Source organism: Nicotiana sylvestris, chromosome 6 (assembly GCF_000393655.2).
Source record: "Nicotiana sylvestris chromosome 6, ASM39365v2, whole genome shotgun sequence".
NCBI lineage: Eukaryota > Viridiplantae > Streptophyta > Magnoliopsida > Solanales > Solanaceae > Nicotiana > Nicotiana sylvestris.
This window is the reverse complement of record NC_091062.1, coordinates 186,497,640-186,516,004: the sequence shown is the minus strand read 5'-3', so window position 1 is coordinate 186,516,004 and position 18,365 is coordinate 186,497,640. Positions and strand designations below refer to the sequence as shown.

General features: G+C 42.9%; 1 protein-coding gene across 1 annotated transcript; it reads left to right on the top strand.

The window, feature by feature from the left end:
* Nucleotides 1-15,380: 15,380 nt before the first annotated feature.
* LOC138871813 (uncharacterized) lies at nt 15,381-18,009 on the top strand. The gene is made up of 5 exons (XM_070149719.1): nt 15,381-15,792; nt 16,045-16,194; nt 16,380-16,582; nt 16,812-17,123; nt 17,377-18,009. Exons 1-5 carry the CDS (start codon nt 15,381-15,383, stop codon nt 18,007-18,009), a joined length of 1,710 nt encoding a protein of 569 aa, XP_070005820.1.
* The last annotated feature ends 356 nt before the right edge of the window (nt 18,010-18,365 follow it).

Genomic DNA, 18,365 nt, shown 5'->3' with positions numbered 1-18,365 from the left:
TGTTTGCATTCACCAGTTAATCAAATATTTTAAAGTGAATCTTAAACAGTGTTTATGCGAAGGTTATCTTCCTAGTTCTTTTTCCCCTTAACATTAGAATGATGTCCTAATTTGAATTACTTAGATGCCTAAACGAGTTTCCAACATATTGCTTTTATTTTTCTTCCATTAGCTTCAATGTGTTTGTCTAAAAAGTTCCTTTAGTTTTTTCAAATTTTACATTAACTCCACGCTACATTACTTCTCTGGACGAATTTTGGCAAACACGTGTCTTCTTTTGGATCAAATGAATTATAATACAATTATTCTATTTAGAATTCTTAATGTCCTTAAGCTCGTTCCACTATTTCGTGGCATGTTCTGAGTGATTGATTCTTTTGCATGCTTTATGAATTATCTGGCAGACAACAGGATGAGAATGAGGCATGTATGTTCACAAGTAAGCGATAACTGGGTCATAATTTTAGATCTAAGGAAAGAAAGCAAATGCAAATTTAGGTCTAGCTTAAGCTGTAGGATTGAGGTAGATTGGAAGGCTAATAGTTAATCGGGGTAAGGTAGTACCTTGAGCAGCTCTTCTGGTAGCTTCAAAAATCTCTTTTACTTATTTTGCCTTTCTTAGCTCCAATTTTCCTTAAGTGTTTTGAACGTGTGTCTGTCTATCCTTTATTTCTCATCGTTTGTATTGTCATGGGCGGCTTTCCAGCCGTGCCCCATGACCCCTTGGGCGCGCCCCGTGGCGTCCTAGCAAGCCTTCCAACGCCTAGCACCACGGACGGCCACGTGGTCTTGGCCGCGCCAAGTGACAAGCGCGCATGTGCCTCTGTCGCCCCACCGATATCCCTCGCCAGCGCCCAACTGCAGGCAGATGCCAACAGCACCGCGCGCGCAGACCCTGATGCCAAAGACAATGCTGCTGACAACGGACCTGTTTTCTGCCTTATAGCAAACTAAGTCTTTTTCATTGTAAATATAGAGTAGTTTTATTCCATGTACTTCCATTATGTTTCTCTAGCTTAATCAAGTCTAGTCTTGTAGCTTTGGATTATTTTTTTTAAGCATTATTAGGGGGGATCAAGCAATCAAACTTTCTAGCAAGCAAACAATTCTCTGTACTGGTGTCTCTCCCCCTCGACACCGCGTTGCCTTTCTGTAATAGCTTTCATTAATGCAATCAAGCTTTCTTTCATTCTCAATTCTCATTCTTGTTCTCTCAATTGCTCTTGACATTGGTTTTCCCGTACAGCACTGACAATCTTGTCTAGCGTACGGAGGGAACCTCAGTTGGCGGACAACAACTGCACTGACATCAGTTGCTTAGCCTTACGTCGCCCTTCCAAGGAATCTCAGGAAGGCGCCGCGTAACAGTTGGTATCAGAGCCTAGGCTCGACATCGGACGAGGGAACGCATTGCCATTACCACCATTTCTGACCATGGTGAATCATGGGGACCGCATTGCGGCCCTTGAACAGACGGTTGACGGATTACTGCCCATCATGGATACGGTGCCTGAACTAAGAACCAGCCTAGGGCAAAGGTTGGATGACCTGGACCGCAGGGTGCTCCAGGCCGAAGTTGACATAGAAAACATCAGTCGTGACTCCGAGGGAGATCGGCAAACGGCAGCCACAGAGGCAGCCGAAATTTTTGGCAAATTCGAGGGACTCCAACAGGAGCGTGCCGAGGATTTAGCTTACAGGGCACAAGAGGCAGATAGGGTGACTGCCATGCAACAAACTATTGACGACTTGACAGACAAGCTCAATGTTGTCAATGCTGCCTTACAGGGCCTACTGCGAGGCGGTGGAAACCAGGTCGGGGGCGCTGCAAACCCCACCTCCGCGACACAAAAATTGAAAATTCCTGAGCCAAAGCCATACAGTGGAGCTAGGAATGCCAAGGAAGTGGAGAACTTCATTTTTGATGTCGAACAATATTTTGATGCTGTTGGGGGCCTAGAAGAAGCCAAGAAGGTAGCAACTGCTGCCATGTATCTTCAGGGTGATGCTAAACTCTGGTGGCGGGTGAAATACGAAGCCATCAAGGCCGGTGAAGATGCTCTCGAAACATGGGCAGAACTGAAGGCAGCCATCCGCCTACAGTTCTTCCCCGAAAATGTCGAATACAATTCAAGGAGAAAGCTACGGGAGCTCCGTCAGACCAAATCTGTGCGGGACTACGTGCGGGAATTCTCCGCGCTCATGCTAAGCATACGCGACATGGGGGACAAAGACAAGCTCTTCACTTTCCTAGAAGGGCTGAAACCTTATGCCCGTATGGAGCTACAAAGACAACGGGTAGATACCCTGCCCAAGGCGATCCAAGCAGCTGAATGCCTTGGGGACTATCAAATGGAAGCTCGGAAGGATAGGCCTCAACCGCCTGCCCGAGCGGGATTCAAAGGGGGCCAGTCTAGCAATGGTGGCCCTAGCAGAAGTGGGGGAGATCGGAGCTCAACCAAACCTAAGGCTCCCTCCACAGGCAGCAACAATGCTGCGTCTAACAGCAATGATCGGGGGAGGAAGCCTCCTTCAGGATGCCGTCATTGCGGCGGACCATATTATAACAATGAGTGCCCACAGGTACAGATGAACGCCTATCAGACTTTTAATGATGGGACGGATGACGACTCAGACGATGCGGATCAGACTGAACCAGTAGGTGCCTTCAATGCAATTGTTGGCTCCATTTCTGAGGCATTAGCAGAGACTAGTGCTGGTATCAGTAAGAAGAAGGACCCATGTCCAGTCACCAAGAAAGGGAAAAAGAAGGCGGATGATGAGACTCCTCTTAAGCACGAGAGGACCTTAATGTTCGTTGAGATGAAGGTGAATGGCAAGCCCATTCGGGCCATAGTAGACACGGGTGCTACCCACAACTACTTAGCCTCGACTCAGGTGGAGCGCCTTGGTCTAGTTGTAGGGAAACGTAGAGGCCGTGTCAAGGCTATAAACTCACCTCCCCAGCCAGTGGGTGGAATAGCCAAAGAAGTACCGGTGAAGCTTGGCCCTTATGAAGGAAAATTCAACCTGCGCGTGGTGATCATAGATGACTTCGAGTTGATAGTTGGATTGGAATTCTTGAGGCAAACCAACACCATGCCTGTACCGTATGCTGACATGTTACTGATGATGGGAGCAAACGGGACCAAGCCCTGCATTATCCCGTGCATGCCCATGAAGATGGCCATTGAAAACATCTCGGCCTTGCAGTTGAAGAAGGGGGTCAAAAGAAATGAACCCACGTTCCTGGCAACCCTCTGCATCGAAGATGTAGAACGCTCCTCGGGTCCCATTCCTGAACCCGTGAAGGAGCTACTACTAGAGTTTGAAGATGTCATGCCACAAGACATGCCAAAGCGACTACCGCCTAGGCGCACTGTGGGCCATGAAATTGAGCTGGTGCCGGGTGCGAAGCCACCCGCCCGGGCGCCTTACAGAATGTCACAACCCGAACTCACCGAGCTTCGGAGACAATTGACGGAAATGCTAGACATAGGGATTATCGTACCCTCCAAATCCCTATACGGGTCCCCTGTGCTATTCCAAAAGAAACATGATGGTAGTCTACGACTCTGTGTGGACTATCGGGCTCTAAACAAAATTACTGTAAAGAACAAGTATCCTATTCCGCTAATGGTAGACTTGTTCGATAGACTGGGTGGTGCGACGGTGTTCACCAAAATAGACCTGAAGACAGGTTATTGGCAAGTTCGGATTGCAGAGGGTGATGGGCACAAGACGACCTGTGTGACAAGATATGGGTCGTACGATTTCCTGGTTTTGCCATTCGGCTTGACTAACGCCCCAGCTACGTTTTGCACTTTGATGAACCAAGTCTTCCGAGAGTACATTGATGAATTCGTGGTGGTCTACTTGGATGACATTGTGGTATATAGTCAAACATTGGAGGAACACCTGATGCACTTGCGGAAGGTCCTAGCTCGATTGCGGGAGCATGAACTATATGTGAAGCTATCTAAGTGATCCTTTGCTCAAAAGCAAATTGACTTCCTCGGACATGTCATCGAGGAAGGGCGGATCAAGATGGACCAGCAGAAGATTCAGGCAATCACAGATTGGCCGCCGCCTAAGGATATCCACGCCTTGAGGACGTTCCTTGGTCTATGCAATTTCTATCGACGATTCGTGAAAGACTACTCCCTCATTGCAGTACCATTGACAGAACTCCTCAAGAACGTCACGCCTTGGGAATGGGGACCCAAGCGAGCGGAGGCCTTTAACGCATTGAAAACGGCTATGTCTAGTAGCCCCGTCTTGGCCCTTCCTGATTTGGCCAAGCCATTCGAAGTACAAACAGATGCATCTGACTATGCCCTCGGTGGAGTCCTGCTACAAGAAGGGCATCCTGTAGCATACGAGAGTCGGAAGCTAAAAGATGCAGAGCGGCGCTATGCTGCCCAAAAGAAAGAATTATTGGCTGTCGTCCACTGCTTGCGCCTCTGGAGGCACTATCTGCTAGGAACCCCATTCGTGGTCAAGACAGACAACACAGTTGTTAGCCATTTCATGACCCAGCTGAAGTTGAATGGTCGACAGGCCAGGTGGCAGGAACTCCTAGCTGAATTCCACTTCAACCTGGAGTACCGAAGTGGGAAGACCAATCATGTTGCTGATGCGCTCAGTCGGAGAGCTGAACAAGCATCGGTGTGCTTGCTCGCCACCCTAAGGGGGAGCAGAGTAGCCACCTCCATCAAGGACCAGATACAGGATTTACTCATCAAAGACCCTGCTGCACAGTATTTGGTTGATTTGGTAGGACAGGGCAAGACTCGCCAATTCTACATGGAAGATGGTTTTCTGAAAGTGAAAGGGAACCGACTTTATGTTCCTAAAGGAGGAGACCTACGAAGGACTCTTCTGGCGGAATGTCATGATACTCTGTGGGCCGGCCATCCCGGTGAAGAACGCACCATGGCGTTACTCCGCCGTGCATATTATTGGCCTCAAATGGCCGATGACGTTGCTCAGTATGTGAAGACTTGTCGAGTATGCCAGAAGGACAAGTCAGACCGCTTAACACAGGTGGGACTCTTGGAACCACTAGCTGTCCCAAAGAGACCTTGGGAAAGTGTTTCCCTGGATTTCATCACCGGATTGCCCAAGGTCGGAGATCTTACAACTATCTTGGTTGTGGTAGATCGGTTTTTCAAATATCCTACCTTTATTGCTGCCCCACAATATATATCAGCAGAAGATACAGCTCGACTCTTCTTCTCTCATGTCGTCAAATATTGGGGCCTAACCAAAGACATTGTTAGTGATCGTGACTCACGCTTCACTAGCAACTTTTGGACCCAACTCTTTAAGTGCCTTGGGTCGAAGCTGAGTCACAGCTCAAGTTTTCATCCGCAATCTGATGGCCAGACGGAGCGGTTCAATGGTATGTTGGAGGAATATCTCCATCATTTTGTAACCGGATCGCAGAAGAATTGGGTGAAGCTTTTGGATGCTGCTCAACTGTGTTTCAATTCACAAAAGAGCTCTAGTATAAACAAAAGCGCTTTTGAAATTGTTACCAGACAGCAACCGCTACTCCCACACACAGTCAATACACCAAATATGTCTAAATCTCCTCGAGCTGCTAGCTTCTCTAAAGAGTGGAAGAAAAATTTGGAGATAGTGCGGAGCTATCTTGTCAAGGCGCAAAAGCGGATGAAGAGGCATGCTGATTAGAATTGTCGCTTTGTTGAATACCAAGTAGGAGACAAAGTGATGGTCAAAATTCCAAAGCGTTACTTATTTGCGGGGTTCCATGACCCTCGCTTATTGCAAAAATACATTGGACCCTTGTCCATTGAAAGGCGTATTGGGAAAGTTGCATACCGGGTGGATACCCCAGCTTGGTGGAAAATTCATCCTGTCTTCCATGTCAGCCTCCTGAAACCTTTTCGGGAAGACACGGAGGATCCTTCAAGGAGCCAGCTCACAATACCCAGTATTCGAGGGCCCAATTCAACCGGGAAAAGGCGTGTTGAAGCTATCCTTGATGATAGAGTGATTCATGCCTCAAGAAAAGATCACCAAGAGTTCTTGGTGAAATGGCAAGGCTGTGATGCAGAGGAGAACAGTTGGGAGAGGGGAACAAACCTCAAAGCCTACAGGAGCCTAATTGAAGATTATCTTGCAAGTAAGGCACCGAGGACGTCGCCAACTCAGGTGGGGGAGAATGTCATGGGCGGCTTTCCAGCCGTGCCCCATGACCCCTTGGGCATGCCCCGTGGTGTCCTAGCAAGCCTTCCAACGCCTAGCGCCACGGACGGCCCCGTGGTCTTGGCCGCTCCAAGTGACAAGCGCGCATGTGCCTCTGTCGCCCCACCGATATCCCTCGCCAGCGCCCAACCGCAGGCAGATGCCAACAGCGCCGCGCGTGCAGACAACGCCGCACGTGTAGACCCTGATGCCAAAGACAATGCTACTGACAATGGACCTGTTTTCTGCCTTATAGCAAACTAAGTCTTTTTCATTGTAAATATAAGTAGTTTTATTCCATGTACTTCCATTATGTTTCTCTAGCTTAATCAAGTCTAGTCTTATAGCTTTGGATTATTTTTTTTAAGCATTATTAGGGGGGATCGAGCAATCAAACTTTCTAGCAAGCAAACAATTCTCTGTACTGGTGTCTCTCCCCCTCGACACCGCGTTGCCTTTCTGTAATAGCTTTCTTTCATTCTCAATTCTCATTCCTGTTCTCTCAATTGCTCTTGACATTGGTTTTTCCCGTACGGCACTGACAATCTAGTCTAGCGTACGGAGGAGACCTCAGTTGGCGGACAGCAACTGCACTGACATCAGTTGCTTAGCCTTACATCGCCCTTCCAAGGAATCTCAGGAAGGCGCCGCGTAACAATATGTATGATATGAACTGTTTGTTGGGTCGTAGGGGTTGAAAAGATTGAGTCTGTTAGCTATTAAACTTTAATTGCATGCTTAGGAACTGGGGTCGGTCTAAATAAATTAAAAAGAGTTAAAGCTAAAATCAAAACACGAGCATGAATTGAATTTTTTTATTTCTTTATTTTAGTTCTTTTGTTTATTGATCATATGTTTCGGTAGGAGCATGTTTAGGCCGACCACACTCGGGTAGGCAATTTAGAACATTTCTTATTTTTCTTTTTCAAGGTGAGAGGTCGCCCCTTTAGTTTATTACTTAACAGGGGAATGCCCCATAGAGTTTGTATATATATATTATACTCTTTTATCAGAGTTATGCCCCGAAGTAAATGTAAATGTAGGTTGTGGCATCATCAGTGGAAGCATAATGTAGCCTAGTAAGACTTATTTTATTTTCTTTTATTAGGAAAGGGATGACCTTAAACTTTTTTGCTATTTATTATCCCTTTATGTGTTTCCTACCTCAGCCCGAATATTCTTCAAAGCCAACTAGATCAAGTATGCAATCGTATTAGTTACGGAACTCGGGCAATGCCTAACACCTTCTCCCAAGTCAAATGAACCCCCTTACCTAAAATCTTTAGTGCATTCAGTTTTAGAGTCGAATGTGTTTTGAAAAGAAAATTGCTTTTAAATGGTGACTTGGCATACCGAGATTATATTCCAAGTGGCAACTCTGAATAATTTTTTTTCTTTAAAACACAATTTTGTCACTTTTCAATCTTGAAAAACTCTTTTGAGCTTCAAAAATCTTTTATTATTTTTAAGAGGGTTAGTGAGGTAAAAAAAAGGGGTGTGATTGCTTTGGCAGCTCTGCTGGGGAGTTGCAGGTTCGAGCTGGTAGTTGATCTTGTTGGCTTTTTAGAATATTCGGTTGAGGTGTTTGTTTACTTTATTTGCTTCGTTTATTTTATTTCTTGCTTTGTTGATTATCTGTTTACCGCTTTCTTTATGTGCTTTACTGCTTTATAATTGTCATCATGTGCATAATTATGGGTCTTTTTTCTACAACAAGTGTTTCGGAGTACGTTTGAGCATACATGACCTTTTTGTGAGTCACCCGTATCAAAAGTAGGGTCCACTCACATTTTTCTTTAATAGTTTTTCCAAAAACAAAAAAAAGAGAGAAATATAAAATCCAAAAAGATTTTATATTTTCTATTATTTTTCAAAAAAGACAAAATATATTTTCTCCAAAATCAGTTCTTTTTCAACCATGTCCAATCTTCCCGAACTACGCGAACCTGATTCTCGTCTTTCGGGCGGGATACATAAGTAACCCACATAGGGTCCGGTCTTCTTATTGAGTTTTAAGTTCTTGTCTTCGGGGGTCGTAGCTAAATCTTGCATGTCTAGCCATTTTTTGCTACATTGGTCATTTTGCAAAATAGGGCTATTTTTGCAAAGTGGTTTGTTGAACCGTGTCCGGAGAGTCTTGAATCCACAATAAACGTTCTCATAATTTTAAGGTCCGTCCTTGTCAAATTTACATGTCTAGCCACATTTGGGCCACATCGACTGTTATTGCAAAATGGAGCCATTTTCGCAAAATTATCTCAGTGACTCATGTCTTAGAATCTTGGTCCACAAAGATTTCATATTACTTCAAAGTACATTCCCGCTGAATTTGCGTGTCTAGCCACTCATGGCCATTTCGACCATTTTTGCAAAGTGAGGTCATTATGGCAAGGTAATTTTGGAGACCTGATTCCTAAAAGGTATCACACCCCTTTTTTACAAACCTCACTAACTCTCTTAAATTAATAAAAGTGATTTTTGAAGCTCAAAAGAGTTTTCAATTAGAAAATGACAAAAATGGTGTTCAAAAGGAAATAACTCAGAGTCGCCACCTGACTTAGATTTCGGTGTGCTAGGTCACCGTTTTTAAAAAAAATAATTTTTCCTTTAAAATACTTGGACTTCAAAACTAAGTCTGCACCAGAGATTCGGGTAAGGGGGTTCATTTGACTCGGGGAGAAGGTGTTAGGCGCTCCCCAAGTCCCGTAACTAGTACGGTTGCATACTTGATCTAGTCGGCTTTTAAGATATTCGAATTGAGGTAATAACACACAAAAAGAAAATAAACAATCAAAAGAGGCTTGAGGTCGTCCCCACCTAAAAGAAAGAAAATTAAAAGAAGAAAATTAAAGTTCTAGATTATCCTACACTACTTCTTCTACGATGTTCGCCATGACCTCCAATTACATTCACTTCGGGGCATATCCCTGAAATAAAATATATACAAATCCCTCAGGTCATTCCCCAGATAAATTTAACTAAGGGAACGGCCTCTCGCCTCAAAACTAACAAAAATCCTAAGGCTTGCCTACCCAAGTGTTAGCGGACCTAAGCATACTACTACCGACTCAATAGAGTAAAATAATAACAATTGGAATCATCTTAAGCTCTATTAATTGATGCTGTTAATTTTAATCCCCATCAAACACATGCTCATATCCTTCTTTTCAATTTGCAATATCCCAAACCGCGCGACCACTTAACTCATTAACTGCTCATCCATTTTTATTGCTTAAATAGAGTTTGGAATTCAAAAGCTCATGTCGTTTTGAAACTCACAAGCAATAAGATCACGAACGGAAACTCGGCAGGCAACAGACTGATCGAACTTCGCCGAAGTGACACGAATCTCGCCGATGAACTCAAACTCAGCTCAACCTCAATCGAACTCCATCTCTGAAACCAAGTGAAATATAAAAATAGAAATAAAAAAAAAATTGTAGTATTTTCTGAAATTCTAATGCTGACTCAAAACAGAAACATTTTCCTTTCTTTTGTATATCGTTTTCAATTCAACTAAAAACAGAAACATTCTAATGCTGACTCTAAAGAAACAGAAAAATCCCATGAAAATTGAAGAACTCCGGACTTTCAACTTCAGAAAGAGGAGAGAAGATGAACTCTTTTCCCGACGAGTTTGGGCGACGGGCAGCGGCTGCTTGACGAAGTTTCCGCCGGATTTCCGGCGTGTGTGATGGGGTGGGCAGACTGGTGGCAGCGGATGACTGTGTGGGGGCCGGCATGGTTAGGGTTCTTCAAGATTAAGGTTCCTCCTTCTAGGGCCCTTGAAATTAAGAAGATGACGTATTTATATGGCTATGAAAAATGATCTTGTCCCTTAGATGGGGATGGAATGAATATCTTGGATTAATTGCTCAAAAATAGCTGATGGCTCAAAAGATTGGGCCCAGGTGGAAGATTCGAATTTGGGTAAATTATTGCCCAAAACCTTAGCTAAATCTCTTTAATATGAGATAAAAATACTACATAATGTAAAAATCAATCTAATTAATTAAACTAAATTATATAGTATAAAATATGAAGCTATTTTTGCTATTTTCAAAGATTATATTAAAATAAAATAAAAATAGATTCAAAGTAATATATTCCTATAAAAATATCTAATACGTGAATTAAATAGATAAATATGGAACTATTTTTTGTATTTTTTTAATTTTGTGATAAAAATAATGTAAAAGAGTCAACATTAGATGAAATAACTATATTAGACCTAAACTAAGTATTTAAATGTTAAAATATGTAAAATCTTGGGGAGGATCAAAAATCACATGTCTACATACGGTTGGGGGCTACATAGGCCCTCGTGAGGTGTTTTTCATGTCTTAGAGGTCATACTAAATGAGTTTGCACTTCTAGTCACCTTCGGCCACATAGGCCATTTTGCAACAATATCCTTAGTCATGTTTTGCGTGTGTCCGATAGAAAATGTCAATATCACGTAGTGTCTTGAGTCGTTATCTCTATTTCGACTTATTCCTTTCAACATGTATGGATCCACTCACCAGTGCTAGAGTGTCAATGGTGGTCAAAGTCCCTATGAGGCTAGTAAAATGGTGGAACATATTCACATTACTTGAGCAGTATGACTTGATGGATAAATTAGGGACTCTTATTTCTTTGATGGACATTCCCCCCCCCCCCGATCCCGACCTTGTATAGGCAATGTTGACATTTTAGGACCCAAAGTGTATGGTATTTAAGTTTGGGGATCTTGAGATGACACCCACCTTAGCTGAGATAACCGATTTGACTCGCTTGCCATGCCTAGACAAGGAATTAATTTGCACAAGGGCTCATTCAAGCACAAAGTTCCTTAAGATCATAGGGATGGATTTAGTAGTTACATGGGATGTCTGGATCAATCTTGGGTGCCTTTGGAATTTTTATTTGAGAGGTTGCTCGTCGTACTGGGTATGATACCTTCTTAGATGAGCTTTCCATATCATATGATTCTTGGAAGAAGAGGCGTACTATGGTCTTCGCTATCATATTGTTGGGTCTCTTAGTATTCCTTTTGGAGGGTAGACACATTAGCACGCGCCTGTGGTCAGTAGCCTTTGAACTTTTTCGTGAGAAACACGGTAGTAAGGTCACCTTAGTTCTAACAATTTTGGCAGAAATCTACCATGCTTTGAGCAGGATTTGAGAAGGCGAGAGGTTCTTTGAGGGTAGAAATTTATTGTTGTAGATGTGGTTGATAGAGCACCTACATCCCGCAAATCTGTTTGAAAAAGATGTGATTGATCGTTGCTTGAAGGATCGAGTGAAGTTCATCGAGCATAGGATGACGTTTGATAAGTTCGCCTTACCACTCGGAGTTCAGGCTTGGATTGATTATTTGGGATCTTTGACTGAGGAGAGGATTTTGTGGTCATACCTTGGATTGATTATGACATGATCTTAGTAGGGTCCCGTGTGCAAGATTTCTTGGTATTGATTAGACTCTGATGTACTAGAGTCTAGACCATATACCCCTGGTAGAGTTATGCGTCAGTTAGGAAGGCGACAAGAAGTCCCCTACATACCCGATTCTCGTGACTTCATTAGGGAGATTGACACTATGGATCATAGGGAGGTCTTAGCGTCATGCAGCTAAGATGGGTAGGGATACTTTAGTAGTTGACCCCCATTCACCTGGGTATACCCATGGGTACTTTATATGGCTACAGTCTACTCAGCGGGGAATTAGCAGGTCGTTGCCTCGACGTGTTAGAGGAGTATTTGATGATGAGGCCACCTAACAGATATTGTTTAGACAGTTGATAGATCGATTTACCCAGGCAGAGGAGGCCCACATAGCAGAGAAGGTCGGGGTTCGAGCTACATTTTAGTCTTTGAGATCACAGTTAGCAGTGTTGGTAGAGAACATGGGACAACACCATGAGTACCTCACTAGAGTCAGCCTTCCAGATGTAGGCACACATTCCTTGGTTCTCATTCCAAGCTTTGAGGCATCCTTGCATGGTATAATATGGAGTTTAGATTTGACAGGATTGACGGGGCCCTCTAGATCTTCATCAGACCTATCCCAGCCAGGACCATCGCATTCAGAAGCTGCTTGAAGTGGCTTTTTGTTTATATGTTTAGAGTTTATTTTCATGTTTTCTTTTACTTTCCAGTCTTGTTCAGTAGTATTGAGTCTTTTAGGTGGTGTTAAAGGCTGTCATAGTCTAGAAGAGTTTGCCAACTTTCTTGTTACCGTACTTCCTGTTTTGTATTTTGAAAAACCGGAAAAATGATTTTAAATGAAACATCCAAAAAGATTTTTATTTTTAATTTATTTTGTTCATCACTTTTCCAAAACTATGCTTGGTCTGATTCATATGGAACATGATACGTAGGCAACCTACATCGGGTTCGATCGAATCATTTTTAAAATTAAAGAATAAGAGATGGAATTGGAGGATGCGAGAAATGAGAGAAAAGAGAAGAGTGACAAGCAAAAAGAAATCGAGTGGAAAGAAAATGAGCAAGCCAAGAAGTGCTAGAAAAGAAAGAAAAGAGAAGATTGAAATGAGCATAAAATGGGATGATGCCACATGACCTTGGGACCCGCAAAGTCACTTTAGAATTGTTAATTGTTGCTAGGTGCATTGCACGTAATGTGATATTATTATCTTATAAATGCCCTAACGCTAACATGTTGGCTTTGTTTTGTTCTTCTTTGTTGTCTTTATTATAATTTTAGGAAGGTGGTTAGTTTGTTGGCATTCTGGCAAGTTATCCATACAACACCAGATTAAAGAGCAAGGCAGTCATGGCTAACAAAGAATTTGACACAGGAGTTGTTGACCCATCGAGAGAGATTATGGAGTCGGAATCTGAATTAAAAGAGGAGGTCCAGAGGTTGAAGAAGCAGATGGCAAAAATGTATCAGGCTTGGATCAGGGGGCATCCTCCACCTTCATTCCTAACTAACTACACTGAAAACCTGGCCACTGTCCTACCACTATCACAAGCCCAGATTTCCACTACCGTCGTTCCCTCCCCTCAACACCCTCTAGGACTTACCCCTTACCCCTTACCACACCTACCCTAGCACCTCATCCCAAACTTTCCATGATCCACCAGCCAAAACAACCCCATACCCTACTCTGACATCTACTCTTATTTTTCTAGAACCTCTACAAGCTACCATCCACCGATCTTCTAGTGAACCCATGTTCAAAGTTCTAGATGCCCAATACTATGCTCCAAAACCAACCTTCATGGTCCCGGATCCTTATTGTTACAACCATCACTTTGAGCCTCCTGTTGAAACCGAGAAGCCATCTAAGAACGTGGAGCAAGATGAGATATTTAGGAAAGTGAAGAGTTTAGAGCAATCTTTGAGGAACATGAAAGGGATATGAAGCCAAGTAAGTGTTTCCTACAAGAACTTATGCTTGTTCCTCGACGTCCAACTACCCGTCGGGTTTAAGATGCCAAAGTTTGATCTATACGACGGACATGGGGATCTCGTAGCCCATCTGAAAGATTATTGTAGTAAGATGAGAGACGCTGGTGGAGAGGACGAATTATTGATGGCGTATTTCAGTCAGAGTCTAAGTGGGGAAGCTCTGGAATGGTACACCCACCAAGACGTTAGTAGGTGGTACATATGAGATGATATAGCTCAGGCCTTTGCCCGACACTTTCAGTACAATATAGACATTGTACGGGATCACCTATCCCTGACCAAGGTAGACAAGAAGCCCAGCGAAAGCTTTAGGGAATACGTGTTTAGATGGAGAGAGCAAGCTGCATGGGTAAATCCTCCGATGGAAGAAGACGAGATGGTTAAGTACATTCTTCAAGCCCTGGAGCTTACTTACTTCAGCCATTTGATTTCAGCAATAGGTAAGCCCTTGAATGATGTGGTAAAGATGGCAGAAATGGTGGAAGAGGGGCTCAAGTCAAGTAAGATCATGAGTTACTCCGCCATAAAAGCAACCACACAAGCAATCCAGGGTGACAAATGATGTTTGTTAGGCAAAAAGAAGAAGGATGATGTTGCTATGGTTGTCTCTAGACCATGGCGTGGCCCAAGAGGTCCATCTCACCAGTATTCTCAACCTCGACCCCAACCCCAAGCCTACACCCAAGCTCCATATAATCTACCCCATGATTATTTCCCATCACAAGACCCTTAATACTCAGTCACACCACCCCAATACCATGTTCACCACGTACACTCATATGATTAACCCCCTCCTTACCTGCAATGGCGTGATCCAACTCCACAAAATCCTTATCTACCTCCAAAACCATACTGAAACCCTACTGGTACAAACTGTCGAGCAAGGCTGAATTATAGGATAGAAAGGCAGCAACGGAAAGAAATCTTCACCCCTCTTGGAGAATCCTATGCTAGTTTATTTTAAAGGCTAAGACAATTGGACATGTTGAGGCCGATAGAGGCAAAAATACCAAATCCACCACCAAAGAACCGTGATTATTCTCTAAGGTACGGATATTGTTATAATGCCCCGGGTTACGACATAGAGAAATGTTGGCATTTGAAGAGAGCAATCTAAGAGCTTATTGATACGCATCAAATTGAAGTACAAATCCCAGATGTGCCAAACATCAACCAAAATCCTTTGCCTGCATATGCAGAGACACACATGATTGAAATAGTTCGTAAGGATGGGGAGTTCAGGAATTCTTCCAAGTTAGTCATGATGATTCGTGCTAGTGAAGGTAATTTCATTAAAGGTCTAGACTCTACCAAAGCAATGCCCTTGACAGTTGGAGGGGTGATAGAGAAACTAAGCACGCTCAACGTGAAGCCACCTGTGTTGGTTGTGAAAGGGACTTCGAAGGATATTGTGGCAAGTCAGGAAAAGCCAAAAGTGGTTATGTCAGGGATCCCAAACAAGACTGTCATAGTCGCGAAAGGGGCTCCTATCACCCTTGTTGTTATTAAGCCAGTGACCCAGTTGCTAGTGGTTGATACAAAGGCTGTCCCATGGAATTACAAACAAGTGATTGTAACATATAAAAGGAAATAAGTAGAGGAAGAAGTCAATGAGACTGAAGGACTGACTCGTTCTGAAAGGTGTTTTACCCCAAAAGAATAAGGGAAGGCCGAGCCATCCAAGGATAGCCAAATGCCTGTAAAGAAGCTGATCACCGAATAAGAGGATGAAGAGTTCCTGAAAAAGATGAAAATGCAAGACTATTCCATTATGGAAAAACTAAGGAAAACATCGACTCAGATCTCTCTTTTGTCTCTCCTGATACATTCAGATGAACATCACAAAGCCCTGATGAAGATTTTAAATGAGGCACATGTTCCTGATAAAATCACAGTGAATGACTTGGAAAAGATTGCTAACAATATCTTCGAAGCAAACATGATCACTTTCTCACATGATGAACTTCCTATGGAGGAAACAGAATACAACCGAGCTCTTTATCTCACGATGAAGCGCGATGATTCGGTTGTCTCAAGGGTACTGGTTGATAATGTCTCTAGTGAAAATATTTCCCCTTTATCTACTCTACAAAAGTTGAAGATTGACACTGAAATAATCCACATGAATAGTGTATGTGTTCGAGGCTTTGATGGGGGAGGTAAAGATTTTGTTGGTGATATAATGCTCGAATTGTCGATAGGTCCAGTTGAGCTCACTACGGAATTTCAAGTGTTAGATGTGGCTATCTCCTATAATCTGGTGTTGGGAATGCCCTGCATATATGCAGCTAAGGCAGTCCCGTCTTCTCTATATCATATGGTAAAGTTTGAATGAGACGGGCAAGAAATAGTTGTGCACGGTGATGAGGACTTATCTGCTTATAATGACAAAACTGTTCCATTTATTGAAGCTGAAGATGATAAAGGACCTTGGGTCTACCAAATTTTCAAAATCGTGTATGTTGAAAAGATTCCTGAAGGAGAATGCATTCCAAGTTCGAAGCTATCCTCCGCGTCCGTCATGGTAGCAAATGAAATGTTGAAGAATGGCTTTGTGCCAGGTAAAGGTCTGGGTTCATCTCTACATAGTATTGTTCATCTAGTGTGCCCACGCGAAAACCCTGGTACATTTGGTTTGGATTCACTCCCACAAAGAAGGACGTGAAAAGGGCTAAAAATATGAAATAGAAGATATGGTCACTCCCCAAGCCTATTCCACATATCTCCAAGTCTTTTGTCAAGCTAGGGGCCGCAAAACGTCCAATATCATTAGTCCCGAAACCTGTGGTCGATGTTGATGAAGAGCTGATCAAGAGGTTCCAGAGTCTGTTTGATGAGGTTAACATGGTGGAAATTGGGAAAGGTTCCAATAACGCAGATGTGCAGTTCGTTAGGCCAAATATGAAGCTTAGCAATTGGGAAGCTACTCCTCTCCCCACCCCAAAAGAGGTTTGGTAGTTTGCTTTGTTTTCCTTTCTGTTATTTAGGTTATTCCAGGGTTGTAATCCAGATTTTTATTTTTTTCTTGTTTTGATGTTCAAACCCTTCTATCCTTTTATTTTTAATGAAGTGCAATTTCCCGTTTTCCACTATTCCTAATAGTGTTTCATTTTTGTTTTCTTCATACACTTCTTTTTATTCTAGCTCTAATGACATGACATGCATATGGAATTTTCAGCCAAGTCTTAAAAGCCAATATAATTCTAAAATAATAATCCAAGAAGTAGAAATCGATGAAGAATTAGAATATGATGAAGAAGCAGCATTTGAAGAGATAAGTAAAGAGCTAAAACACTTCGAAGAGAAACCAAAGCTTAATTTGAATGAAACTGAAGCAATCAATTTAGGAAATCATGATAATGTCTGGGAAACCAAGATATGTGTGCATCTGGAACCGCAATTCAAGGAAGAAATAATCATAACACTATTGGAGTACAAAGATGTCTTTGCATGGTCGTATGACGATATGCTAGGCTTGAGCATTGATTTGGTAGTTCATAAATTACCAACTGATCCTGCATTCCCCCCTGTCAAGCAAAAGTTAAGAAAGTTCAAGACTACCATGAGTACAACAACAATAACAACAACATACCCAGTAATATCCCACACTGTGGGGTCTGGGGAGGGTAGTATATACGCATACCTTACCCCTACCTTATGAGGATAGAGAGGCTATTTCCAATAGACCATCGGCTCAGGAAAGCATAAGCATCATATTAATCAATACTGACATGAGTGTGAAGATTAAAGAAGAAATCACAAAGCGACTTGGGGCAAAGGTCATTCGGGTCACTGAATATCCCATTTGGTTAGCTAATGTTGTGCTAGTACCAAAGAAGGACGGTAAGACCAGGGTATGTGTTGATTATCGTGATCTTAACAAGGCAAGCCCAAAGGATGATTTTCCATTGCCGAACATCCACATTCTGATTGACAAATGTGCTAAGCATGAGATCGGGTCTTTTATGGATTGCTACGCGGGATATAACCAGATCCTGATGGATGAGGAAGATGCAGAAAAGATAGCATTCATCACTCCACGGGGAATATATTGCAATCGAGTAATGCCATTTGGTTTGAAGAATGCTGGGGCAACTTACATAAGGGCTATGACTATCATATTTCATGACATGATACACAAGGAGATTGATGTTTATGTAGATGATGTGATCATAAAGTCAAAGAAGCAGTCCGACATTGTCAAGGATTTGAGAAAGTTTTTCCAAAGGCTCTGCAGGTATAACCTCAAGCTCAATCTAGCGAAATGTGCATTTGGTGTCCCATCTGGGAAACTATTGGGATTCGTGGTCAGTCAATGCGGTATTGAGTTGGATCCATTGAAGATCAAAGCCATCCAAGAGCTACCACTGCCCTAGAACAAAACAGAGGTGATGAGCCTGCTCGGAAGGTTAAATTACATCAGTAGGTTTATTGCTCAACTCACGACAACCTGTGAGCCCATCTTTAAGTTGCTGAAGAAGAATGTTGCGGCCCAGTAGACTGACGAGTGCCAGGAAACATTCGATAAGATTAAGAGGTACCTGTTAAACCCAGCTGTGCTGGTCCCGCCGGAGCCTGGGAGACATTTAATCTTGTATTTGACAGTCCTAAATAATTCTTTTAGTTGCGTACTGGGTTAACACGACATCACAGGCAAGAAAGAGCAAGAAATTTATTATCTCGGCAAGAAGTTCACTCCTTATGAGGTTAAATATACCCTTCTTGAGAGATA

What these genes read in the sequence shown, in the direction of transcription:
- LOC138871813 (XM_070149719.1), top strand. Translation starts at nt 15,381, where the DNA reads ATGAAAATGCAAGACTATTCCATTATGGAAAAACTAAGGAAAACATCG. An exon ending in TCGAGGCTTTGATGGGGGAG is followed by an intron (nt 15,793 to 16,044) that starts GTAAAGATTTTG and finishes CATTTATTGAAG; the next exon opens with CTGAAGATGATAAAGGACCT. An exon ending in CTCTCCCCACCCCAAAAGAG is followed by an intron (nt 16,583 to 16,811) that starts GTTTGGTAGTTT and finishes TGGAATTTTCAG; the next exon opens with CCAAGTCTTAAAAGCCAATA.